Source organism: Carcharodon carcharias, chromosome 3, assembly GCF_017639515.1.
Source record: "Carcharodon carcharias isolate sCarCar2 chromosome 3, sCarCar2.pri, whole genome shotgun sequence".
NCBI classification, from domain to species: domain Eukaryota; kingdom Metazoa; phylum Chordata; class Chondrichthyes; order Lamniformes; family Lamnidae; genus Carcharodon; species Carcharodon carcharias.
The window spans coordinates 74,844,871-74,872,862 of record NC_054469.1 but is presented as its reverse complement, the minus strand read 5'-3'; the positions used below and the strand labels follow the sequence as shown (position 1 = coordinate 74,872,862).

The window sequence follows — 27,992 nt, the reverse complement described above, 5'->3', positions numbered from 1 at the left end:
GTGCATAAATCTGTACTTCCTTCCATACAGTTTTCAATTTAGTTTGGGTATGAATTACCGTTTGTATAGTATTCCTCCTTGCTCTCCTCAATCTTTTTTCGGCATTCAACATAGCCAAAGTTGAACATGGTCCACTTCTAAACATCTTAATTGTGTCTTTCTTGATCCTGCTTTCCCAATACAACTGAAAGATGTCCTGCACTGGTTTCTCCTCCCTTTCACGGTCACTGCGGCTTTACCTGAAGGTTCCATCCTTGTCTATGTCTCGATCATGTCCTGAAGCATGATGCATAGGTGAAGAATCTGCTGCCCAACCACAACTCGATTCTGTAACCAGGACTGCACAGTCTGACTGCTGGTCCAACATCAGGTTGTGGGATGCCCAACAGATTTTTCCAATTTAGCAATTTTCTTCGACAGCACCTTCCAAACCCGCAATCTGTACCACCTAGAAGGACAAGGGCAGCAGGTGCATGGAAACATCACAACCTGAAAGTTCCTCTCCAAACCACACACAATCCTGACTTGGAACTATATCACCATTCCTTCATTGTCACTAGGTCATAATACTGGAACTCCCTTCTTAACAGTACTGCGTGTGTGTCTACACCACAGGGACTGCAGCGATTCAAGGCAGCTCACCACCACCTTCTCAAGGGAAAGTAGGGATGGGCAATAAATGTTGGCCTAGTCAGGATGCCCACATCTTGTGAAAGAATAAAAAAATGGTAACAATGTGGCAAGGTGTTCCAATTCCCAGTGCTGAAAGATATCAGGATGAACAGGATTGATTTCTAGAGTTATATTCATTAAACTGACACTATAGTAGAAATATTAAGATGCTACCAAATTTGATACTGGCAAGTTGTCAAAATTAAGTCCTACAAGACAGGCCCAAAATAACTGAATACTTCAAGACAGGAGGAGAGCAAAGACAGAAAATTGAAACAAATCATACAACTAATTCAAACACTGTTCAGGAAACTCAAAAGCCAAGCTGCAGTCTGACCAGCTAATAGTGCAGTGTGATCACGGATCCCTCTGCCTTGTATTCTAATATTTTGGTGATTGAGTTCAACATCATTTTGGCTTTACTGTTTGCTACTTGTTTGGACAAGGTGAGCCTCAAACTTACTAAGGCTCTTATAGGTCTTATTCAGCTTTATCCTTAGTTGGCACAGCCCAATTCATCAAGTGCCCTGAGCAGGGAAAGAAACTGGTCCAGAGAGTTCAGTTAGTCATGGCCTGTACCACCTGAGCTGTCAGTGAAAGATTTCTCTCGTTTCCAATACCAGTTTGAGAATCTTGTCACGTGTGAAGACTAAGAACTTGACACTGTGTAAATAAAGTAATTAAACATTCCCCGAGTAACCAAGGAACATAGCAAAACTACGAGTCACCAAGCAAAATTAGAAGGCATTCCAAAACTAGGGATCATAACTCAAAACTATGTGCTACAAATATGAGCCAGTCACTAATAAATGCAATAGGAAATTGAGGAAAGATGTCTTTAGAGTGGTTAGAAGGTGGAACTTGCTAACATAAGGAGTGGCTGAGGTGAATAGAGTAGCTGCATTTAAGGGAAAGTTAGATAATTATATGAAGGAGAAAGGAATAGAAGGAAATGTTCATAGAGTTAGGTGAATGAAGGTGGGAAGGAGGCTGGTGTGGAGAATGAACTCTGGCATAGACCAGTTGTGCTGAATGAACTGTTTCTGTATTACAAAATTCTATGTAATTCTAAATAATTATCAAAATGTCAAATTTTAAAATCTTATTTTTCTCTTTCTGCCTCTTTTCTCTCCCTCTCTTAATCCAATCTTCCTTTCCATCTCTTTATTTCTTTGTGTATTTGATTTGTCATTGAACTCATGCATCCTTCACCCTCCTACTCAGTCCTTCAAACTTATTTCTCAATCCTTTATTTCATCATTTAAGGAGATTCACTGTCCCATTATTCAACAAGCTCCCAGATGTCCTCTTGCCCTTGACACATCGTTATCAGCTCACACTTCCAGTAACTTTGTGGACAAAAACTCTTTTGGAGCTGAAGGGTATAGGAATGAATCTAACTAATTGGCACAGAAAATGCTGGGAAAACTCAGCAGGTCTGGCAGCATCTGTGGAGAGAGAAACAGAGTTAACGTTTCGAGTCCATAAGAATCTTCTTCATACAGACTCGAAATTTTAACTCTGTTTCTCTCTCCACAGACACTGCCAGATCTGCTGAGCTTTTCCAGCATTTTCTATTTTTTGGTTCAGATTTTCAGCATCTGCAGTATTTTGCTTTTAACTAATAGGCACGCTGTGAGATAGCCCATTCCTGCATATGCTGGGCTATTATTTATTATGAGTAAACATTGCATGAGTCAGTGCTCCAACCAGGTTAAAGAGCCCTTGAACAGTGTACTTGTATTTAAAATGAGTCCATTCTCATGACTCAACAGTAGAAATTAAGTATAATCATGAAGGTTTATTTTAATAGCAGTGTCAGTTGGAAGGTCAAATACAATCTGCTAAAATCTATGAAAGTACAAATGCTATCTGAAAAAAATAGGAATTAAACAACTAGTACAGATTAGTCCAGGAACTTGGAAGTAGTACTGATTAAACAGCCTTTGATGAAAATGATAATTTTTGCTAGTAAATACGCTCATCCATAAATGTTCAGTATATATGGAATGTATATGCTCTATACCCTACTCCCAGCCAACTGCCAGGAACATTAGGTACTAGAATGACCCTTCCCTTTCATTTTCCCTCAGCCCTACAAGGCAGCTTCAGAGTTTCCACTCAGCATGTATCAGATCAGGAACTGAGGGCAGTAAAGGACAATTTGGTTTCTAAAATTCTGCAAATTAAACACTATGAAAGCTGCATTCTTGGTAAAATCTTTAACCATAGCCCAAGTCAAAACACTCAAAATGTGTGAGCTGACTATCTAGACTACCTGCCATCTGTTAATTCAAGTTAAAAACAACAACAGGTTTTGAACACCTAACAGAAAGGAAAGGATTAATTATCACCCCCTCTAGCCTCTTTCACATTTGTTGCAAACATATACACTAAAGTTGACTGATGAGGCACTCCAACTGGTGAGGCACAACATTCCCGGAACAAAGAAAGTACAAAAAAGTTGACTGTGTTGTCCCTAGTCTACTACATTACCCTCAGCTCTGCATCAACAGTCACCACAGAAAATCTAGGGGCGGAATTTTCCTAAATTTGCACTAAATGGCTTTCCACCCACTGACGGCGATGGCAGTTTTTCACGGCGTATCGTCCCGAGCCGACCACTTATGTATTCCCGGGAAACAAGCCATTTCCATGGCGGGCGGGCTTTCATTCACCCGCCCATCATCACCCCGCTTTTGCATCACGCCAGCCACCATGTTTAAAAGGCAGCTGCCAGAACAGAGCTCAGCACCACCAGGTCACCATCGCTGCCTAGAAGACATGGCCAACAAAGGAAAAGAGATTGCAGTCCCCCACTTCAACAAGGGGTCCCTCGAGTGACTGCTGGTCGCCGTGGAGGCCCACTGGGATGTGCTCTACCCCCACTCTGGCCGCAGGATGAGCAGCAACATGACCAGTCCAGTTTGGGAGGTGGTGGCAGTGGTGGTCAGCGCCAACACCCTTCAGAAGAGGACAGCCACCCAGTGTTGCAAGAGGATGAATGATCTCCTTCATTCCGTCAGGGTAAGTCACTCTTCTCATCACTCTCAATTCACACACATGCAAACCATCACATATCCACAGGGCCCACATTCACTGTCAGTTCAAGGAACATCACCATTCACTCTCTCACACTCACCAGCATTGTCCTCATTCAGTCCATGGGACCACTCACCACTGACACAGGCCAGGTATACTTATCATCTGGGCTCTCCACTTCTTCCTCGAACAGAGGCCCAAACAATCCCCATCCACCACCACTCTTCTCCGTCTGGCTGAACTTGTTCTCTCACTGAACAATTTCTCCTTAAACTTGTCTCACTTTCTCCAAATAAAAGGTGTTGCTATGGGTACCTGCATGGGCCCCAATTATGTCTGTCTCTTTGTGGGGTTTGTGGAACATTCGTTGTTCCAGTCCTACTCAGGCCTCCTCCCACAACTCTTTCTCCAGTACACTGATGACTGCTTCGGTGCGGCTTCATGCTCTCATCTGGACCAGGAAATATTTATTAATTTTGCTTCCAATTTCCACCCCTCCATCATTTTCACATGATCTATCACTAACACTTCCCTTCCCTTCCTTGACCTCTCTGTCTCAATTTCTGGTGATAGACTGTTCACCAACGTTCATTACAAACCCACCGATTCCCACAGCTACCTCGACTACAACTCCTCACACCCCGTTTCCTGTAAGGACTCCAACACATTCTCTCAGTTCCTTCGTCCCCGTCGCATCTGTTCCGATGATGCCAATTTCCAAAACAATTCCTCTGACATGTCTTCCTTCTTCCTTACCTGAAGTTTTCCACCCACGGTCGTTGACAGGGCCCTCAACCGTGTCCGACCCATCTCCCGCGCATCCACCCTCACACCTTCCTCTCCCTCCCAGAAACATGATAGGTCCCCCTTGTCCTCACTTATCACCCCACCAGCCTCTGCATTCAAAGGAACATCCTCCGCCATTTCTGCCAACTCCAGCATGACGCCACCACCAAACACATCTTCCCTTCACCCCCCTGGCGGCATTCCGTAGGGACAGTTTCCTCTGGGACACCCTGGTCCACTCCTCCATCACCCCCTACACCTCAATCCCTCCCACAGCACCTTCCCATGCAATTCCAGAAGGTGCAACACCTGCCCCTTTACTTCCCCCCTCCTCACCATCCAAGGGCCCAAACACTCCTTCCAAGTGAAGCAGCACTTCACTTGCACTTCTCTCAATTTAGTCTACAGCATTCGCTGCTCCCAATGCGATCTCCTCTACGTTGGAGACACCAAACTCAGACTGAGTGACCACTTTGCAGAACACCTTCGGTCTGTCCGCAAGCATGACCCAGACCTCCCTGTTGCTTGCCATTTCAACACACCACCCTGCTCTCTTGTCCACATGTCCATCCTTGGCCTGCTGCAATGTTCCAGTGAAGCTCAACGCAAACCGGAGGAACAGCACCTCATCTTCCGATTAGGCACTTTGCAGCCTTCCGGACTGAATATTGAGTTCAACAACTTCAGATCATGAACTCTCTCCTCTGTCCCCATCCACTTTCTGATCACCCTTTTTCCAATAATTTATATGTTTTTAATATATATATTTTTAATATATATTTTTTTCTTTTCCACCTATTTCTATTATTTTTAAATTTATTTCCATTCATTGTTTTATCTCCACCTTTTAGCCCATTTCGATCCCTTCTCCCTACCCTACCCCCATTAGGGCCATCTGTCACTTGCTCGTCCTGCTTTCTATCCTTAATGTCACCATTAGCACATTCCATAGCTAATATCACTACCGTCAACACCCACTTTGTCCTTTTGTCTATGACATCTTTGGCAATCTCTTCTTTGCCTCCACCTATCACTGGCTCTCTATCCAGCTCTACCTGTCCCACCTCATTCAACCAGTTTATATTTCATCTCATTTCTATTTTTCCTTAGTTCTGATGAAGGGTCATATGGACTCGAAACGTTAATTGTGTTCCTCTCCGCAGATGCTATCAGACCTGCTTAATTTTTCCAGCTATTTTTGTTTCAGATTTCCAGCATCCGCAGTATTTTGCTTTTATACTTATCATTTGGCCTGATAGGCGTCCTGCTTACACTTTCTCCATTTCTATCCATGCATCACAAGCTGGCACACAACAAGAGGAAGAGGTCGCAGAATACCCAAAATCAAGGTCCTCACAGACTTTGAAAAGCTGGTTGACCATGATCAGGACCAGTCCTATGCTGACAGTGAGGGTGGCGCTACTCCACCAAATGAGGATCCAGCAGAGCAACATCCATCAGACAACCATGCTGTGAGTGATGTGTCCTCTTTCACAGGTCACTGTCATTCACTAATTATCTCTCCTTGCTTTCGCAGGCACATCTGCCAAACAGCCGACACAGTCCATGACCCAGGACCGCCAATCAAGCCCTGAAGAAACCTCTGAAGAGGAATCCGAAGGCACCCTCCTTGAAGACCCATCACAGCGCTCATCCACACCCTCCACCAATGCAGAGACGCACACCTCGGTGGGACCTAGCTTTAGAGTAGCCCCGGATCACAATCTGGTGAGCACATTGCACTGCCTGATCCACAGCAGGTGGCACTGACTTCCCAAGTGTCTGGCACTCGGAAGACTGCTGGAGGACAAAATGTTGCTGAGTCCGAGTTAAATGACAAGCCTCAGAACTCGGTCACGTCACAGTTGCTGGAGCTGCAAAGGCAAGCTCGGGAACATCAGGAAGGGATATCCACTGCACTCCTCGGATTGCAAGGCATAATGGAGGAGTCTGTCCGCCTTCAGGCTGAGGTGATAGCACCTGCATGCCAATGCACCAAGGTCAACACTGGCAGGATGGCGGCCGTCATGGAGACCTTGGTCCAGAACTTCAGTCCTGCGCGGGTTCTCCATCACTGATGCTATTGTTGGCCTCCAACGGTGTGTACGCGAGAAGGGTGCTGGGCAGCTCGATCTCACTCCAGCTACCCCTGCTCCTCAAGGAGTCAGCCTGGAGCCCCCCAGGTACCCAGAGGAAGGAGGATCAGCAGGTGCGCACTCCAGATCCATTCGTGCAAGTGACTCTGAGAGTGTCTGGCCAATTCGACTCCCCTCTTCCTGTGACCTCAGCAGCTCCAGTTCCACAGGCTGAAGAGGATGGCACTGCCACACATCATGACCCTGAAAGCCGGCCAGAGCCCTCCAAGTCTCGGCCCTCCAGAGGATGACCACCAAAGTCATCACAGACAGGGCGTCGCAGTCAGCAGGCTGCATCCACCTCCCCTGTGGATGTCCAGGACATAGCGGCAGAGTTAGGACAGTGAAGGAGAATGGGTTGCACAGCCGGCCACAGGTGTTGGTCACTTGTACACAATTGTCAATAAACTCTCAAGAATGTCTCCTTGCCTATGGCTTCTTGCTCTGATGCACAGTTCTTGTCACTCAGATGTGAAACGTTTCTGCACAAAGAAAGGCAGGTGTCTCAGTCCAGGGTCTTTTCCCTGTGCTCTGTGCAGCCTTCAGAAGAAAGTGATGGTCCAGCCTCACACTCCCTGGACACATTACTGATGTCTGCACCTCAGCGGTGCTTGTCATTGCTGCCAGAATGTAGTGGGCAGGCGCCACAGAGTTCTCTTATTCTCTTGATGTGCTCTCAGCACCTTTAACGATGGTCTGGCCCCCATCTCTTCAGCATCTCTGACCATTGATGAAGAGCTCAGGTGCTGAAGATGGACAAAGCATCAGATGCTTCCAAAGTTTCTTGGCTGCATCTCTATGATATCACCCTGATCATGGAGCGCAAGCAAGCTGCCCTCAGCCAGAGAGAAGTCGGACATTCTCAGAGGCTATGTGAAGATTTGTGGAGTATCCTCACTGCATGTCGTCATGATCCTCCTGCAATTGAGTGACTATTAGAGCCTCCACCACCACTTCATGACAGGAGCATTCTCACAGTGGGTATTCGCACTGCCATAAGCCATACTGGAGTCAAACTTCACAAATACGATGTGAGGAACTATGGGGTCACCTCACTGCATATCATCATCATCCCCCACAAATCTGGCAGCTTTGAGGGCCTCCTGAGTGCGCCTGCCTCGTCGAGCTAGTGCGAGTTCCTCATCCCCGGCGGCATCCTCCTCATCGGAGATGTGCAGCTCCTCCATCTCCTCCTCGGCCAGCTCGTCTCCCTGTTGCAGCGCCAGGTTGTAAAGGGTGCAGCAGATGACGATGATGTGTGACACCTTCTGCGGGCTGTATTGCAGGGCTCCACCAAACTGGTCCAAGCCACGGAACCTCATCTTCAGCATCGTGATGGTCTGTTCCACCAAGTTGCAAGCTGCTGCATGAACCCCAATATTGCGTCGCTCTGCTACAGTCTGAGGCCGCTGCACGAGTGTCATCAGCCACAGCTTCTGTGGGTAGCCCTTGTCCCCAAGGAGCCACCTCTGCAGCTTCTGTGGACCCTGGAAGACTGCAGGGATCTGCAACTGACTGAAGATGTAGGCATCGTGCACACTCGCTGGAAACCGTGCGCACACCAGCTGCACATTCAGTGAGCGGAAGCCCTTTCGGTTGATGAAGTCCACTGTGTGTAGCAATGGAGACCTGAGCGCCACATGGGTGCAGTCAATTGCACCCTACGCCTGTGGGAATCCCGAGATCCGGGTGAACCCAATGGTCCCTGCATCCTGGCTGTCCTGGTCCTGGGCAAAATGCACAGAGTTGTGTGCCATGGAGAAGATGGCATCTGTGACCCTGTGGATGCATTTGTGGATGGAGGCTTGTGAAACCCACAGAGGCCACCTGTGGAGCCCTGAAAGGAGCCACTGGCATAGAAATTGAGCATCGTGGTCACTTTCACAGCCGCTGGCAGTGGATGCCCTCCATGTCTCCTTAGCGCTAAGTCCTGCAGTAAGTGGCAGATGTGAGCCACCAGGTCCTTAGACATGAGCAATCGTTGGCAACACTGGATCTCAGTCATCTGCAGGAATGATAGGCAGCGTCTATAGACCCTGGGTGTTGCTAAGCACTCACCAGCCACGGCTCACTGTCGCTCTTGGGCATCTTGGGCAGGAGCCCCAGCAGCCCATTCTTCCTGAGGTTGCCTTTGTGCAGCCAGGAGCCTCAGTCACTCTCTCCTCCTCTCTCTGTAGGCCATCAGGCATACAGCTAGGTCACCAGCTTCCATGCTCCTGATGTGGTTCTCCTGTGGCACGAAAGAGAGAGAGACATGGTTAGCATGGGTGTACTTAGCACCTTCCCTGGCCCTCTGTGGCCACCCCTTAACGCTTTCCGGAGAATGCTGGTCACTCCTCGGGTGGCCACAGGTGAGTGCACTACATGGCTGCCCTGTCAGCCTGTGACGTGGGAGAGACTGCTCCTAACTGGGATGCTGAGATTGCAAGAGGCTGTGAGCGCCTTCAGCAGTGACTGCTACATGGCCAGCGTTGGCGGGGAGATTGTACAATGTACGCAGTCCAACAGCTCCGCAGTCTAGTAAAGTGGCCGTGGGCTCGCGGTCTGTGCCAGGGGTGGGGGGTTGCGGGGGAGGGGAGGTAAAGTCTGGGGCTCTTGGTGGCTCCTTGTTGCTTGCATGGGCAGGCAGTCTAGGAGCCCAACCCCAATATATCACTGTGGCTGCGCCGTGAACTCTCTCAGTTGCAGAGAAATGGTCAGTTTATACAGGTGACCCTACTGCGTGGCCACTTCTCCCATCTACCCTGCCCCCCACCTCGATTTCTTGTGCACGGGATCCAACGCCAGAGCAGCAGTTGACCACCCCCAACCCCCAACAGTTGCCTCTGATGCTAGGCAGCAGTTGACCCTGGACACCCCCCTGGCAACAGTCGCCCCTGTGTCAGGGCGGCACTTCACCCTGGCCCCACGGCACCCCTGAAGCCTGCAAAGCAACAGGTGACCCTGGCGAGCTCTACAGAATGATGCTGTTCACTCACCTCCAGTCCCCCCAAAGTGAAGGCCGCCAAGTGCACGTTGCCTGTGTGCTGTTGTGAAACACATCGATGTGCTTTCCCACTGACGTATAGTGATGATCCGGTGGGGGTCCAAGAGCCTGGCGGGATGCCCTTTTAATGATATGCTGATGTATTACAATGAGCTCCCGGACAACCATTGGCGGGAACGTGGCCCACTGTCAGCGGGCTGAGCAGACGATCGCGACCTAGTCTACGCACGCCACCTATCACACCCACCGCCAGCGGGCATGGAAAATTCCTGCCTAAAAGGGATATTTAAGCTGCTAATTAAGAGAAGAGAGAAAAATAAGGTACAAATCCTCACAAATACCACTTACAGAAAAGTGGAGAAGGACAAACCCATATAGTAAATGTTTTACACGTTCCTTTCCTTGCTGTTGAATGAACACAGGAGGATGCAGCCTGACTGGAATTCAGTCTGGATTTGGTTACAAAAATTATGTTTTGCTTCATCCTATACTGTCATGTTTGCAGTGGATAAAAAAAATAAGACCTGACAGGAAAATTACAGAGTAAATCCTGCCAAACTTACAGCCCAAGCCCATGCTGAGTTGGAAATAAGCGCAACAAAATCTTCAGCTAGAGAATGAGTTTGGAGGCACTCCAGAAGAACATAGCTATGGTTATTATTAGTTAACCAGCAGTTAAGCAGAGATAAAACAACAAAAAGTAATGGAAATGCTCAGAAGGTCAGGCAGTGTCTGTGCAAAAAAACAAAGTTAACTTTTCAGGCCAAAGATTATGTTTCATCAGAACCTGGCCTGCTGAGATTTCTAGTATTTTTTGTTTTTATTTCAGATTTCCAGCATCCGCAGTATTTTGCTTTCGTGTTAAGCAGAATTAAACATGTTTCATACTTCAGCGTCTATATCAACGCTTGCTACATTCCCCACATAGTGTGGATTAGAAACATTGCAAACACTCAGCAGAGCTGTAGCTGAAGGAAGATAATCGGCAGCAGGGCCACTGCATTGGGAAGTGAGAAGGGAAGAAAAATATTTAAAAACAGAAGCAAAGTTCCTATTCCCCACTGTTATTCTGTATCTGAGGCTGGAAAGTGAATAAGTAGATGTCACTTCTAGCTACCATGTCCTACATGGAATGCACAGCACAGAAATAGGTCATTTGGCCCAATGTTCTATGCTGGTGTTTTTGCTCCACATGAGCCTCATCCCACTCCTCTTTATGTAATCCTATTAGCATAACCCTTTGTGATAAATACATTTGCCAATAGTCGAATATTAAGAATACCCTCTTGCACAAGGTGCTGGAAAGCTGCTGGTTTCTGTACACTTATTCTCCAGCTGCAACGAGGAGAGAGAAAGAGGGGCCAATGCAGCAAAAAACATCGTTTTTCAGAAACAGCTACATGGGAACTCAAGTTAGAACAGTGACAATAGGTCAGTGAAACAGTTGGAAAATGCTGCAGATGCAAGAAATATTAACCTTTAGAAAAGCAATATGCATTTCATATATGAAACAATCTGAGTACATGATAGGTGAGAGATTAGACTCTTTAGCACATGTTTTTTTAATCATTACTAGTGCCCTAAAAGTTCCAAAATGGTATTTACAGTTCACATCGACATGCGTGGGGTAAATCATGCCAGATACCACATTGGTGCAGACATTACTGCACATGCAGTACACATCTGTTGGAAATGTGCACAGCAGGAAGATTGTAACATCAATCAGCATTTAATGATACCAATGATGCCATTCTGGAGTTCAACCCTCCCTTAACCTTGCAGAGCTGAACACGTGTTCAACAGCAAGAAGGACCCCACCACCCCCAGCTTCCCCCACTCCACCAGTGCATCATCAACTATTTACAGGTTAGTTGCTGGTTGATAATTTTCTGGCTTTTGCTACAATTCTACAAGCAGTTAATGCTTTCTATAATTGTTTCAAATTGCAAAAGTCTAATGAAGGGATATGGCTGGTGCTGAAGGACCTTTTTCTCTGACCTCAAGGCTTCTGCATAAACCAGGTGCTTCACACAGTCTGACTTGGAGAAAGAACAGAGGCCATGCAGAGCGAGACAAACTGCTAGAAGGAGGAGGAGGGGGGCAGAGAAGGACTCTCAGTAGGATGCCATGTCCACTCAGGGTGGAAAAGGAGATATTTTCCTACCTGAACCTCAGTAAGGAACAATGTGCAAGTCATCTGTGCTTCAGTAAGGACACCATCACTGAAATCTACCTGCTGCTGCAGCCATGACTGCAATCTCAGAGTAGGATAAGGAATGCATTAAAAATGGCTGTAAAGGTGACTGAAGGTGCACTTTTATGCATCTTACTCCTTCCAGGCTGGAGCTCGAGACATCTGCAGCATCGTGCTGCTTGCTATCCACAGTTGTGTAATGGAGAACACTAAGGCTCTCTATTCAGAGAGAGCTAAATTTATCCAATCCTTCCTTGCTAAAGACAAAGAGGCAGAACTTGACTTCACTAGGAATGCAGCCTTCCCCATGGCACAGAGTGCCATTGAATGCACGCATATTGCTTTGTGAGTGTCATTCTTTTTATAACAGAACGGACAAGGATTCCACTCCTTTGATGTCCAGCTGGCGTGTGACCATAGAGAGCGAATCATGCATGTGAATGACAATGTTGTGCGGATACTGGACAGTCATGTGCCTTCATTCTGCAGCAGTTCACTGTGTCAGCTAGATTTCTGCCACCAGAACAAACCTAAGGGTGCCTACTGTGACATCTGCTGATGACATGGTTGATAATTCCGGAATGCAACTAATGCATGCCCGTGTACAGCATGCACACAGTGAGAGCTATGCTGCCACAGGGAATATGATAGGATAGATCATTGGGTTACTCTGGAGGAGCCCAGCAGTACTCAGCAGAGCAGGTGTTAAGATTCGGGGTGGTCTGCAACATGCTGCACTACCTCACCATCATGAGGGAAGAGCCCTTACCACCAACTGTACGGTGAGGAGCAGGAGAGTAAGGAAGAGATCATCTAAACAGGCCTTTTATACTTGGTTTGTCCTTGAATAACTCATCCAAATGCAACACCAGTAATCACAACCCCAATTTCTCATTGACCAACAGTCCTACGCCTTACCTTCTCTCTGTCACTGACCATTACAGTCTCTTAAGGGTGAGATGAAGGAAATGAATGTTCATTGTGAAGCCTGATTGGTAGAGACTGTTGGTAAATGAGTGATGCGCCCATTTAACCTGTGGCTGAGGTTAGTAATGCACTTGGTTGAATGTGGCACTAGATGCTGCATTCATTGACCTTGACCACTCACATGAGGTCATTGAACTTCTTGTGGCACTGCATCCAGGTTATCAGGGCGCGACTATCAGCATTGGTTTCCGCAGCTATGTGTGCTCACTGGCTTTTGAGTGTGCATTTGGAGGGCCTCCTTCTCCCCTGGGGACACAAGACAATTCTCCTCCTTTCTATAAAAAGCCTCCAGCGCAGAATCCAAAAACCTCAGAACTCCTCCTCTCCCATGTTGTACCATTCCTCACTCTTTTCCAGGTCAGATTCTCTTCAACCACAACTGCCAGCACCTGTTCCAGGCACAATGCACCTCTCCTTAAGGTGCAGGCTAGTTTAAGTAATGCAGAATGGCTTTAAGTGGTTCAGATGAAACAGCAATTTACTGGTACTTCTTTCAATTTAGTATAAGGTATTTGCTGCTCATCATGTGGTCTCCCCTACACTGGGGAAACCAAACGCTGATTGGGTGATCACTGTGCAGAACACCTCCATCGAGTCTGCAAGCGTGACCTTAAACTTCCTGTCATTTAAATTGCCCATCTTGCTGGCCATGCAACTTCTCAGTCCTCTGCCTCTTGCATTGTTCCAATGAAGCTCAATATAAGCTCAAGGAACAGTACCTTTTGATCAGGCACTCTACAGCTTTCTGGGCTCAATGTTAAGCATTTCCATTCTCTTTGCTGGTTTTGTTTTTCTCTTTTTTTCTCCCTCTTTGTTGTTTTCAGATAGCAGCTGTTCATGAATCTACCATCCTCACCAACAGCAAATTGTGCTAAACAGTTGTTTTTCAGACTGAGGATGACGGCAGGCAGTGGTGTTCCCCAAGGGTCAGTGCTAGGACCACTGTTTTTCTTGATGTATATAAATTACTTGATTATTGGAATACAGAGTAAAATTTCAAAATTTGCCAATGACACCAAACTTGGAGGTGTGGTTGACACCAATTGGCTATAACAGGACATAACAATGCTAGCAGAACGGGCAGAAAAGTGGCAGATGGAATTTAATACAGAGAAGTTGGAAGCAGTTAAGAGAAGGTTTACCAGACTAACACCTGGAAAGGGCAGGCTGTCTTATGAGGACAGCTTGGACAGGAGTTTAGAAGAACAAGAGGCGACTTGATTAAAACATATAAGATCCTGAAGTGTCTTGACAGGGTGGATGGGGAGAGGATGTTTCCTCTTGTGGGAGAATCTAGAACTAGGGGTCACTGTCTAAAAATAAGGGGTCACCCCTTTTAAACAGAGATGAGGTGAATTTTTTTCTCTCAGGGTGTCATGTCAAGAAGATATAATAATGTCTATAATGCTATTAAAAATTATTTTAAAGTAGAGTTTAGTGGTGTCTCTGTCTCTGTGTGTGTTTCTTAATTGGGTTAAAGCCAGCTGGTCTAGAGGCTTTGTTGCATAGAAGAGAAGTAGGTTTGAAATGTTAATTATGTAAACATGGGAGAAATTTGCATTTTTTCTTTAAACAAACTAGTGTAGCTTGGATTCAAAGAGAGGGAGTGAAATATTACACCAAACCAGGTGAAGCTCAGAAACAGTGTTTGTTTATTTTTCCCAAGGATTACTAATATGAAAGGGTCTTGTTATTAGAAGGGGTGAAGTTCAGAAGACACAGCGATACAATGAAAATTTGCATTCAAAGAGGAAAATACTTATAAAAGAAGGCAGTTGGTAAAAAGGAGAGGGATTCTAAGATCTAAAGCCTCCAGTCTGTAAGCCTCAAGCTGCTGTCTGCAAGGACCCAGGGCTGAAAGAAACTCATTTCGAATGTGACTGTCCAGAGTGTGCTTTGCCAGGGGTCTGTTTAAATCTATGTGTTTTATTGTTGCCTTAACGGAGGTGTAACTAGGAGTCAGGTTAATTAGGGGATTTTTGTGGTTATTATAGTAATAATTTTGTAGGCATTCATATACGCTTACAATCTTTCTTGAAGTAATAAATGTTTAATTTAGTTTTGTAAAATCCTCTTCAGACTCGGTGGTCTTATTCCTACTGAATTCAAAGCCTGCATCTCGAAACATATAAATTGCAAAATGGGTTATGACAGTTGTTTCAAGTTTCCCTCTGAGATTTGAACAGCTCAGCATTTATCATCGGCTGTGTCATAATAGTCGTGAGTCATTGGAACTGTCTTTCTGAAAAGACATTGGAAGCAGAGACTTTGAATTTTTTTAAGGTAGAGACGGATAGATACATGGTAAGCATGGGGGTGATAGGTTATCAGGGGCAGATGGGATGCAGATTTGAGGTTACTATCAGATCAGCCATGATCTTATTAAATGGCAGAGCGGGCTCGAGGAGCTGAATGGCCTACCCCTGCTCCTTGTTTACATGTTCTTAAGTGTGAATTGATGCATTTTGGCAAAAGGGGAAAGGAGAGGGACTATATACTGAATGGCACAGTTCAGAGTGTGCAGGAATAGAGGGAGCATGTGCATAGATCTTTAAAGGTGGCAGGAAATATTGAGAGCATAGTTACAAAAGTGCATGGAATCTTGGGCTTTGTAAAGAGGTATTGAGAACAAAAGCAGGCAAGGTTTTATAAATATAAATGAACCTTTATAAAACTCTGGTTATGCCACGACTAGAGTACTGCATCCAGTTCTGGATGGCATGGCGGTATTGTTGCTGGACTAGTAATCCAGAAACCCAGGTTAATGGTCTGGAGACCTGGGTTTGAATCCTACCACAGCATTTGGTGAAACTTGAATCCAATAAAAATTGGGGTTGATTGTTGTAAACACCTTTAGGGAAGGAAATCTGCCATCCTTACCTGCTCTGGGCTACATGTTCCTCCAGACCAACAGCAATGTGGTCACATTGAAGTCTCATGGCCTAGTAAGCCACTCATTTGCATCAAGCTGCTACAAAGTCACAAAAAAGGAATAAAACTGGACGGGTCACCCGGCATTGACCTAAGCACTGGAAAAGACAATGGCAAACTCAGCCCTGTCGACCCTGCAAAGTCCTCCCCGCTAACTTCTGGGGGCTAATGCCAAAATTGAGTGAGCTGTCTCACAGATTAGTCAAGCAACAGCCTGACAAAGTCATCATCACGGAATCATATCTTACAGGTAATGCACCATCATCACCATCCCTGGCAATGTCCTGTCCCACCGGCAGAGGTGGCAGCACAGTGGTATACAGTCAGGAGGAAGTTGCCCTGGGAGTCCTCAACATCGACTCTGGGCCCCATGAAGTCTCATGGCACCAAGTCAAACTTGGGTAAGGAAACCTTCTGCTGATTACCATGTGCTGGACCCCATCAGCTGATGAATTAGTGCTCCTCCATGTTGAACATCACCTGGAGGAAGCACCGAGGGTGGCAAGGTTGCAGAATGTACTCTGGGTGGGGGACTTCAATGCCCAGGACCAAGAGTGGCTCAATGGCACCATTGCTGGCCGAGTCCTAAAGGACATAGCTGCTAGACTGGGTTTGCGGCAGGTGGTGAGGGAACCAACAAGTGGGCAAAATATACTTGAACTCATCCTCACCAACCTGCCTGCCGCAGATGCATCTGTCTATGACAGTATCGGTAGGAGTGACCACCGCACAGTCATTGTGGAGACGAAGTCCTGCCTTCACCTTGAAGATACCCTCCATCGTGTTGTGTGGCACTACCACTAAATGAGATAGATTTCAAACAGATCTAGCAACTCAAGACTGGGCACCATGAGGCACTGTGGGCCATCAGCAGCAGCAGAATTGTCCAGGACAAAGCAGCCCACTTGATTGGCACCACATCTACAAACATTCACTCCCTCCACTACCAATGCACAGTAGCAGCAGTGTGTACCATCTACAAGATGCACTGCAGGAATTCATCAAGGCTCCTTCGACAGCACCTTCCAAACCCACGACCACTACCATCTAGAAGGACAAAGGCAGCAGATAGATGGGAACACCACCACTTGGAAATTCCCCTCCAAGTCACTCACCATCCTGACTTGGAAATATATCGCCATTCCTTCACTGTCACTGAGTGAAAATCCTGGAACTCCCTTCCTAACAGCACTGTGGGTGTACCTACACCACATGAGCTGCAGCAGTTCAAGAAGGCGGCTCACCATTATCTTCACAAGGGCAACTAGGGATGGGCAATAAATATTGGCCCAGCCAGCGATGCCCACATCCCATGAATGAATTGAAAAAAAGTTCTGATTACCACACCTTAAGTAAGGTGTGAAGGACCTTGAGAGGGTTCGGATGAGATTTACTAAAATGATTCCAGGAATGAGGGATATTAGCAACTAGGGTAGGTTGGAGATGCTCCTTGGAGCAAAGAAAATTGAGGGGAAATTTGATAGAGGTGTACAAGATTGTGATAAGTTTAGGTAAAGTAGACAAAGTTGATTAGCTGATGGTACAAGGGCTAGGGGACATAAATTTAAGGCTTTGAGCAGGAGATACAGATGGGATGTGAAGAAGCACTTTTCTATGCAGTGAGTGGTACTGATCTGGAACTCATTGCGCACAAAGGTGATGGAAGCAGAGACGAGGGAAATAAACTTGCAGGGCTCTGGGCATAAAGTGTGAAATGGGCCTGACTGGATTTCTCCACAGAGAGCTGGCATGGACTTGTGGGCTAAATTGGCTCTTTCTGTGTCATAATGCTTAACGGCTTAATAACCTGCCAAAACATTCAGCAGCCAGCAATGCTGGCCCTGCGCCTGAGGATCTCCTGCAATAATGACCTGGAATTGTGATGATTGGCCTTCAAAAACCACAGACATCTTTTGTGTCAAATGTCACGAGCCCCTTAGAGACTAATAACTTTCAAAAAGATATTTGAATTCCCAGTGACCAACTTAAATGAATTGTATAACAAGATTTCAAGTTTGAAGACTTTTACTATAATGAACAAACCATTAAATCTCTGCAGGTTCTGTGTCTTTAAATCTCTGCGGGTTCCTTTTCTTCAACCAGTGGACAGTGTTATCCAGCATTCATCTGGTAGCTAACAAAGGAAAAAATCCTTTTCCCTCAGTCTACAAGTCTACAAAAACAAGAACATTTTCTTCTGCCTTTGTTTTCAGGTGATAAACCTAACATGTGCACTTCCCAGGGACCTAGGCCCCTTGATCTCCATTACAACCAAGCCACACAGGCTTGTTGTCAGGCAGAACTCATAGCAGATCACATGACTCTGCTCACTACTCAAATCTAACTTAAATTAAAGAGACAGTCCAAAACATAATCATCTTATAAACCCTCACGCTTGCAATGTAAGTATGATTCCAGCCACTTGAAGGTTTTACTTTTAACCCCCATCGATTGAGTTTTGCTGGGGCTCTTGTGTTCTGCATGGTCAAATGCCGCCTTCATTTCTCACACCTCACTGAGCTTATGTCCATTTCTGGATCAAGGCTGTGACAAGGGCTGTAGTCGAGTGATTCTGGTAAAACCAGAACTGAGCACTTTGACTCTCCCTGGGGACTGTGCCAACAACAGTGTAAGATGTCACATTAATTTGCATTTCATTGCATATGCTTCAGCCAGTTGGAAAGTAAAAAACATAAAAGTGAACAACAAGAAAAATGAACACAATTCTCAGAACTCCAAACAAAATATAACTGTGCTGTAAAAGTTGGAAACTAGTACCCTACATGTTATACAAGGATATTAAATTCTGGTTGGCATTTAGACATCCCAGCTGATAATTAACCTCATGAATTTGGTCAGATTTTTATATATAGAACTGGATTTTACCAGCCCTTTGGAGAAAGGCTGAAAGGCACGAGGCCTCATAAAATTGCAGCGGAAGATGTTGGGAAGGGAGCCCAACTCCTTCCCACTGTGTAGATACAGGAGTCCAACTAAACCAATTAAGTGGCCAATTAAGGGCCACTTCCCACCACTGCCAGCATTTTACTGGCATCAGGAGGAGCATCCTCATGGGGATACCACCCACGGCAGCCTCCCATCATGTCCCCTGGGGTTGTGGGGGCGGAAGGAGAACTTCCTCTGGACTGCTACATGACACCCAGAGTGGCCCCCGGGGCAGCAGTGATCAACCCCACAGCATTGGCACTGTTGCTGGATGGTACAATCCCCTCTACTGATCCCCACAGGCCAACGCCAGCACGGTAAATAAAAGAAACTTACCTTTCCTTTAAAGATGCTTCAAGCCCTTTCTTCTTCTTCTTCTTCTTCTTCTTCCTACAACCTCAGCCGTGGCTGTCTTTATTGGTGGTGCTGCCAAGGCTGCCAAACTGTCAGCCCTCTGATAGGTTTGGCAACTTTGAGAGGCAGGCTGCTGCCCTCAATTGGATGGCAGTCCCGCTGATGACTTCTTTACTGGCCGCTGCCAGTAAAAATGCCACCCAGGTTCTTGTCTCCTGCCAGTATAAGGCTGTGCTCCACTTTTGATCCCACTAACGGGACTTCCTGCCCTTTGGTAAAATTCCAGCCATGGTATCAGTATTCACACCATCCCTGGGTTGAAAAGCATTCCAATTTATTTTATAAAAATCTTCCAACCCAAGGCATCCCTAATTCATTCACACTGTATAGCTGGTGTTTACATTTCATCAATACTCCACGGTTGCAGTCTTGTACTTGATGAGTGACGCATTCTTTATGATTCATTCTAAACATTACAGTTAACCCTTACCTTATCTGATTAAACAAACTCTCCAGGGATACCATTTCTGATAATCATTAATCTTAAAGAGTTGAAGTGAGTATTAGGTGAGAAATTTATTTCATACTTTGTGTATACTTCTGTAATTACTGCACAACCCAAAACTATATATCCTTAGGACAATGGTGCTTTAAAGAGTTAATTTTCAACAAAGAAGACATTTAAATAATATTTTGTAAATTCAAATATTATTTTGCTTGGAAAAGAAAATTGCCTGATGTGTGTGGAAGAGGGCAAAAGGCAGTACTTTTAAAAGAACTTGAATACTGCTGAAAAGAAATAGATGTTGCTGAAGATTTTCATCTTCCCACATCAGGACAAATGCAAAAATGGCAAATTTCAAACCATTACAACATTTTTGCGAGATGAAAAGCTTCAGCACCTTGTTGTTCTCTCTTTTCAGCGATATTTTATAAGTGTTGGGCTTTATTTTCAGGACTTCCCTAACAATTCTGTGCTCTTCCTATCCTAAAGTTTCCACTTACTTTAAGCTGTGCTGTAAATTTTTGAAACATTTATCATATTTGGTATGCTTCAGCTTCTTTTATTTCTCTACATTTCTTCTTTATCCCTCCATTGCCTGACACCAGTGACTCAAGTGAAATCTGTTTCACTGATATGTTCAAGTCTCCAATTCATCTTCCTATGGCCAGTCTTCATTTGTGAAGCTGGTGAATGAGTGCTGATGGTTCACTACAGGAACCATCTCAAGAAATCTGAATACTATCATTCAAAATCCACTTACGTATATTTCCTTTAGGATATAGATAGTGATCAAGGGCATTGATTTTATTTAAGTTTTTTCCAACACTAGGCCAAGGTACGAGGCCAAGGTTAATGCTATAATCATGTCCCAACTGCTATCAGCTAACTGGGGGTGTAGAGTTGAAACCAGAGCCAGGTTTGCACGGCTCAGTCTTGCATCATACAGTGGATTCAACTTCTGAGCTGGGGGTACAATAGTATAATGGTTATGTTACAGAGCAAATAATCCAAAACCCTAGCCTAATTATCTGGAGACATGCGTTCAAATCCCACCACAACAGCTGACAATTTATTTTTAGTTAATTAAATAAATCTGGAATAAAACAGCTAGCAACAGTAATGGCGACCATTTAACGATCGGATTGTCATGGAAACGCATCTGGTTCATTAATGCCCTTCAGGAAAAGAAATCTGCCACTCTTACTGATCCGGCCTATATGCGTCTCCAGACCGCAGAACAGTGGTTGATGTTTGACTGCCCTCTGAAATGGCCCAGCAAGCCACTCAGTTGTATAAGGATGGGCAATAAGTATTGGCCTTGCCAGCCCAAATCCTGCAAATGAATGAAAAAAAACCACAGAACAACTGGGGAGTTTCTTTTGCAGTGTTGTTCATGGTGCTTCAAGCTTATGGAGATTTTCTGTCCAAATGAATGTAATGAATTAATCCACTACTCATATCTTTCCAACTATCAAAAGGCCATTAATTTGTGAAGACTGCAACGAGTATAATTTGGGATTTGCAAAACTGTATAATAACAATCTAGGATACAAATTAGAAACCTTATTTTTTTCAACAGAGGAATGGTTCTTTCTCCTCATCTAATGCCACAGTGCAAATTTCTTGATTCTACATCAAAGGAGTTGAAAATACAATCCAATAATCCAATAGCATTCACACACACTTACGATGGAAGATCAAAATCAGGGCTCAATAATTTTTGCAAAGTATCCCCAAGATCTTTGGAATATAGAGTGAATAAATAAAATATTGTTGTACCTCAATAAACCAACCTGCTTTTTGCAAGGGAAATGTAGAGACAAATAGAAAAAGCAATATAAAGACATTAGGCAGCTAAAAGTGTGGCCTTACTCTTCCATCTACTGTGGTTGATTAACCGTAAATTTAAAAAAAAAAATTACATTTGTGTGCCACTGTTCCTGGCACCTGTTTACATTTGAAATTTCAGTGAAATATAGTGCAAATTGGCTATGGAAAGTGAATTATAATTCACCCCTCCCACCAGCGTGTTGTGGCAGAAACCATCTCAACGGGAGGCTGCAGAAGGATTTGGACAGGTTAAGAGAATGGGCAAAGAAGTGGCAGATGGAATACAACGTGGGGAAATGTGAGGTCATGCACTTTGGTAGGAAGAATAGTGGCATAGACTATTTTCTAAATGGGGAGAGAATTCAGAAATCTGGAGTGCAAAGGGACGAGGGAGTCCTAGTCCAGGATTCTCTTAAGGTTGACTTGCAGGTTGAGTCGGTTGTTAGAAAGGTAAATGCAATGTTGGCATTTATTTCGAGAGGACTAGAATATAAAAGCAGGGATGTGCTGCTGAGGCTTTATAAGGCTCTGGGCAGACCACATTTAGAATATTGTGAGCAATTTTGGGCCCTGTATATCAGGAAGGATGTTCTGGCCCTGGAGAGGGTCCAGAGGAGGTTCACGAGAATGATCCCAGGAATGAAAGGCTTAACATATGAGGAACTTTTAAGGACTCTGGGTCTATACTCGATGGAGTTTAGAAGGATGAGGTGGGGGGTTTTATTGAAACTTACAGAATACTGAAAGGTCTGGATAGAGTGGACATGGGGAAGATGTTTCCATTAGTAGGAGAGACTAGGACCCAAGGGCACAGCCTCAGAGTAAAGGGAAGACCTTTTAGAACAGAGATGAGGAGAAACTTCTTTAGCCAGAGAGTGGTGAATCTTTGGAATTCATTGCCACAGAAGGCTGTGGAGGCCAGGTCATTGAGTGTATTTAAGACTGAGACAGGTTCTTGATTGGTAAGGGGATCAAAGGTTACAGGGAGAAAGCAGGAGAATGGAGTTGAGAAACTTATCAGCCAAGACTGAATGGCGGAGCAGACTCGATGGGCCGAAATGGCCTAATTTCTGCTCCTATGTCTTATGGTCTTGTGTTCAAGATTAGATAGGATAGGTGAGTAAAGGGAAGGGGGGATGGGAACAGGTCAGGTCAATGTGAGAAGAACTATATGCTTACTCAGATGAAGAACCATTCTATGAACACCAACGTGGAGTGGTTGGGCCGAATGGCATATTTCTGTGCTGTAACACCAATGTATTTCAAGGTGTGGGTGATGTGTCACCACTGTTTGGAGGATGTAGCTACAATAAACTGACATCACCAATCTTCATTAGAAATGTAGACACAGGAATTGATAATAGAAATATATAAAATAATAGCTTCAAAACGGGGCGTTTGTTTATGTCTGCAGGGCTCTGATCCAATTATCGCCAACCCAGTTCATCTCAGGGTGTTCGGACTCCATTCACCATATGCAAAGCCATGGGACATCGATGACTATTAATAAAACTGCCTAGACAAAATAAAGCTTTTTCATTTAAGATCAGGCTCAACAGTGCTAAGGAAAACAGGGGATAAGTTTTGCCCACCCTCCCGTTACGAAGCAATTTCTTACACAGGGAACGCAAAGTAAACTATTTTCAAACAAATCCTCTCACAATCACTTACAATCTCGGCGATCATAAGGAGCCCCGGGAGGGTCTTAAGGAAAGCCCTGTCGTAACCCCTCGCCGTCGAGCTGAAGGACGCCGTGTAAGTGCTGCTCGTTGTGCTGATGGTCCGAGGGCGATCTTCCATCTTTGATCTGAACGATAACTTTTGGAAACTTTGCCAATGAGTGGGAAGGAGCAGGACCCCGGGCGGTGAAGTCAGAGCTCCGATATGTCCATGCTATTGAGCTGCAGAGGCTGAGTGCAGGGCACAATGCACCAAGAGCGCTGCGAAGCCAGCAGACTGCACTCCCTCAGGTGACTATGACTAAGACAGGTAACTTCAGCAAAGCTCCCTCTCTGCCCAATAAATGTCAGCACACATCCTTCTGAAAGCTACAAAATGGAAACATCGCTGTTCAGTTCTTAAAGAGACAGTCCTCTGAAACTCTGTTCAGGCTTTTTGTTCACTATGCGTGCATATTTCGGTATTGTTTCTATAAATCCAAAATCCAGCAGTGGTGATTTTATTGCGTTTTGGATAATGTACATAATCTTAGAACAAGGCCTTGTCTTTGTTTCTCAGAGAAAACCCACGTTTTGATGCAGCAAAGCAAAGATTGGAACTGGCACTTGAATTTTATGAAATCAAACTTTGCAGTTTATGTCATTCCTTGAGTTTTTTTTATTAACTGTGTGGCTGCTGCATACCCATCCCTTTGCTTAAGAATAACCAAACTACTGAGAAATCCATATGATCCTTTTTTCCATAAGGACTGCACATTCTCTTCTCGTAGGGATGCAGCCCACAAAATTCAGTCTGGTAAATATTAAGGCTTGGAACTTACGTAACTGTTTTTAGAAGTACCACAAAAGAAATAAGTTGTGATACAGAGCATCTTTAATATTTTTAAATGCTAGTACAGTAGTGGAGGTTAACTAGCTAAGACCATGCAGTTTACTGGTAAACTACTTCTGACTGCCAACTAGGAGCACCCTGCCCATTACAGGACTGGAATGAATGGTCACATGATGTGGTGTGGTGCGTGAAGAACCCCAATAACACGACGATCCTTCCAAGTGCTATCAGTAAACCTGGTCGACCAGTCAATTATTAAGTGTCTTGGATTACTGCTGACTGGCCTAGTTTAGGTATCAGATTACCAAGATCAATTTGGTTCTAGTTTCTCATCACAGGAGTATCACTTTGGATACATCTCAATCCCAAAGAGATCCAATTCCACCACCCCCCCCCCCCACCCCCTTCTTAAAGCATTGGCCAAACAAAACGGCAGCACGCAGACTTTCCAAATCACCCTCATTATTTTTAAACAATCAATCACCTGCACATTTAAGACTTGAGCATGTGTCTGAAGATTTAATTCACTGTCATATTTTGTATCATCCAGGATAAATTTATGGTTTGTGACAACTGAAAGATGCTAGAGACCCAAAGCAAACCCTCAACATTTCTTCAGATTGGCTTTCTAGGGGAAATAAACTGTTTCTGGCAGGTCACCTTTAGTCAAAATAATCAGCCCGAGTTCCATTCTATGACTTATCATTGCTAAAGTTTAGACACCTTATTTGAATACTGAAATCGGACTGAAAGATGCCAAATAACTAATTTTGAAGGAGAGGAACTCCGTTGAGGATAGCTGATGCTGTCCATGATTCATTGGTTAAGTGCAAGTTGGCATTGTCTTTACTTGGTGTCCATGCACACATACTTAGTGATCAGGTGCAGGAGTTATGGCTGAATTTTTACCTCTCTAAAGCAGAGACCCCAAAACTAGAGGCTGCTTTTACCGTTAGCAAATAATTTGACACAGATCCCCTATGTAAACTGTGATTTTGCTACTTGGTTTGATTCTGTACCACAACACATGGTGCATTTATCCACAGTACCACCAGGGAAGAAAAATAGCAAAGCAACACGTATTAGGAAGACCCCAGGTTTGACCCCTGGTCAGTGCAAAGTTTGTTGTTCTGAGGCAGGGTGGTGATTGGGGGAAGAGGGCTGGGGGTGGGAAACCTACAATTGGACCCAGTACCTGTGAATTGAGAAGATGTAAAAATTAACAGGGTGCTCATGCCTGATTGTTATTCAGTGACTGCTGCTGAAAATGCTCGTGTATGGACATTGGGAGAGCACAGGGTCAAGACGGGCTGTGATGGTCCCCAAATTCAAAAAGCCTGCTGATGCTGTCAAAATTCACATGAGTGATAGCCGATATGGTGTAATACTGGGGTGTGCCTGTCCCTGGTGGAACAATAACCCAGCAACCTTCTCAAGGGTTTTCCCTGGAATTTTCCTTTAAAGACACAAGTTCTAACATTAAAATCAGGCCACTTTCCTCCCATTCTCACTGGGCTTTCCAATCTATTAATAGCGCCTATGCAGTACCTGTCTGATGTGTTCATTTCCTTGATACTGAACTAGTCTTTAAAATTCTGCGTAAGGTTTAATAACATCCCTCCTGTAGGCTATTGGAATAAACCGCAATTACTTTTCAATTCCTCTGATGCTTTTGTATCAGCTTTTAAGTTCACACACTTTGTCAATCATCCCAATTCATTAATAATCTTTATAATTAGGTATAATAAATTAGAGGTCATGAAGGGAGGGCAGAGGTCAATTTAAAACAATGATCCCATTTATGGCAGCTCATTGAAACCTGAATTTAAAGAATGTGTCATTCCTTGACAGATCAGTATCGGCTGCAACTCAAAACCATCAGAAATCAAATACTTTTTTGCTGCCCATGCCTCAGTGAGCTTATCCACCGAAGTCATACAGCCCATGGAGGTCCCAGGTTTGACCACCTGTCTGTGCTTAATTAGTTGATTTTTAACTAGAGCAGTTGTCAGATTTCCACAATTGCTCTCACTGACCCTGGCTAAGAAGGGAAAAAGCAACTGGGATTGTCATTTCTCATCATTAACTAGTGGCTCCTACTGGAACTGATCTGTGGGCATCTGAGAAGGACTGGTTCAACTATGGTGATCTTCTTATGGTCCAATAGTCTACTATCATTCACAGTTGAAGTTCACCCATCAATAATGGCAACTTGTCGATCGATTTGCACTTGTGGAACTGGATCTGGGTAAGGCGTCAGTGAGGAAAGGAGGCTGGGTGGGAGCAATGTCATGGGAGAATAAAAAATTTCCAAACATGATTCAACTTTGTCTACATTTTATTAAAGATCAAGGGATAGAATAAACTTCAGTCTCCCTAAGTCAAAACTGGGAACTTACTTCTTGGATTTACACATCTGCGGCAATCTCAAATGCCAGGCATGACCAAGAAAAACGATTTTTGTAAAGGATTGCAATTTATTGAAAAATGACTGAAAGGGCTGCAGCAAGATTCAGATTTCAGAGTCTTCATTGGAAATACTGCTGGTCTAAGTAAGGTTGAGCAGGTCATGTGTTTCAGGCAGAGATGAGGAAGCAATTCCAAACTAGGTAGCTGGTCACACTATGAGAAGGTAACCTTGGCCACTCTCCCCTTTCTGTTAAACTGCTTGGAGAGCTTACCTTTAATATCCAGGGGTTACCAAGGGTCTCTTTGCTCCCCCACACCTTCACTTCACTAAGAGTCACAGCTTTACATGCCCAGACCTATCATCAGCCCCATAATACTAACACCTGGATGTGACTGCATTGAAAGGGCAGAAGAAGATATTGCCATTGTTTTTTGAAGACAATTCCTAATTCAAAAGAGATATTGGTTTTAAGTGGTGGAACAAAACTTTCAGCCTCTGTATGCCCTGTCTGCAGGAAACTTTAGACCCCCTGGTAGCCAACCAGGACTCAGAGTTGAATGTTAGGTGTTAACCACAGGTTCATCATGACATTCTGCTTCTCTGCCTTCTCATTGAACCACACAACCCTTCAACAAACTAGATGACAAAGCTCTAAAACCAGCCTTGTTTCAGGAAGTAATGTGAACTTTGCTGCTGAGCAATCTATTCTATCCTGTATTTGCTTTCTTCTTTGCATACAATACAGCAACACAAAGCAGACGAGCATTATGATGAATACATGCCATTGCGCACCCTCCCCTTCAGAAGCACCAGTACACAGACATCCATCTAAGGGGAATTAGAGAGTAACCCTGAGAGAAGTGCACAGGAAGATGCACTGTGCATAGTAGGTAGATGGAGCTGCGGTGGAAGATATGGAGACCGACATTGCTGACCAGAAGGTAAGGAGATGTCAGTCCTCAACTGAAAAGTTTTGGGGCCCAAATCTCATTGGTAATGCTTTTAAAAATAAAGATCCTCGCAGGGCATTAAACGTGTGCTGTGCTAACAGAGCTGGAACAGGTAGCGGGTCAACTGGAGAAGTACATGACCAGCTTCTGTCACATCATGATTCATCGATTCACAGCACTGAAATCCACCAGGGAGCAAGTGGAGCAGCTCCAGGCTGCCACATAGTGGAGGTCTTCTCTACAGATGTGAAGGACAGCCTTAACTTCTGTCATGAATGCTCAGATCCCTGATCTGGGGCCAGTTGCTGTATCTTGCAGTTTTGAAAGATTACAATCTCTCAGGGCTTTGCTGATCTGATTGAGACCTTTCAGACTGCATTCATGCTGAACTATGGCCATCCAAAGCCAGGTCCATTACATTGAAAGAAATGTTTTCACATGACACCACCCTTGGTCCCTCAATTTCCTGTATATATGGAGATAAGGGGTAAAGGAGACAGTTATACTGTTCTCAAACCAGCACGAGACACATCATCTAGAAAAACCATCTCAAGACTTTGCTTTCCTAAAATAAAATAACACCTCAGTCCAATGCTCCCGCCAATTTTTTTTTAGTGCAAGCCGTTTATTTAAGTGTGAGGCCCTTTAGATATTTTTGTGAGGCTTAAAGGGGCCTGCTTGGGGACTTTTGATTTGCTGCACAGCTTAAAGGAAACTTTGCTTCACTCACTTGCCTGGTACTTTGAGGAAAGC

At 44.7% G+C, this 27,992-nt stretch overlaps 1 protein-coding gene across 1 annotated transcript in view; it reads right to left on the bottom strand.

The window, feature by feature from the left end:
• Positions 1 to 23,285, bottom strand: part of LOC121276393 (CKLF-like MARVEL transmembrane domain-containing protein 8) — a 51,084-nt gene extending 27,799 nt beyond the window's left edge. Inside the window, exon 1 of the mRNA XM_041184739.1 lies at positions 23,040 to 23,285. Coding sequence (XP_041040673.1) covers positions 23,040 to 23,168 — 129 coding nt within the window. The 5' untranslated portion in view covers positions 23,169 to 23,285. The remainder of the gene's footprint in view (positions 1 to 23,039) is intronic.
• Positions 23,286 to 27,992: the final 4,707 nt, after the last annotated feature.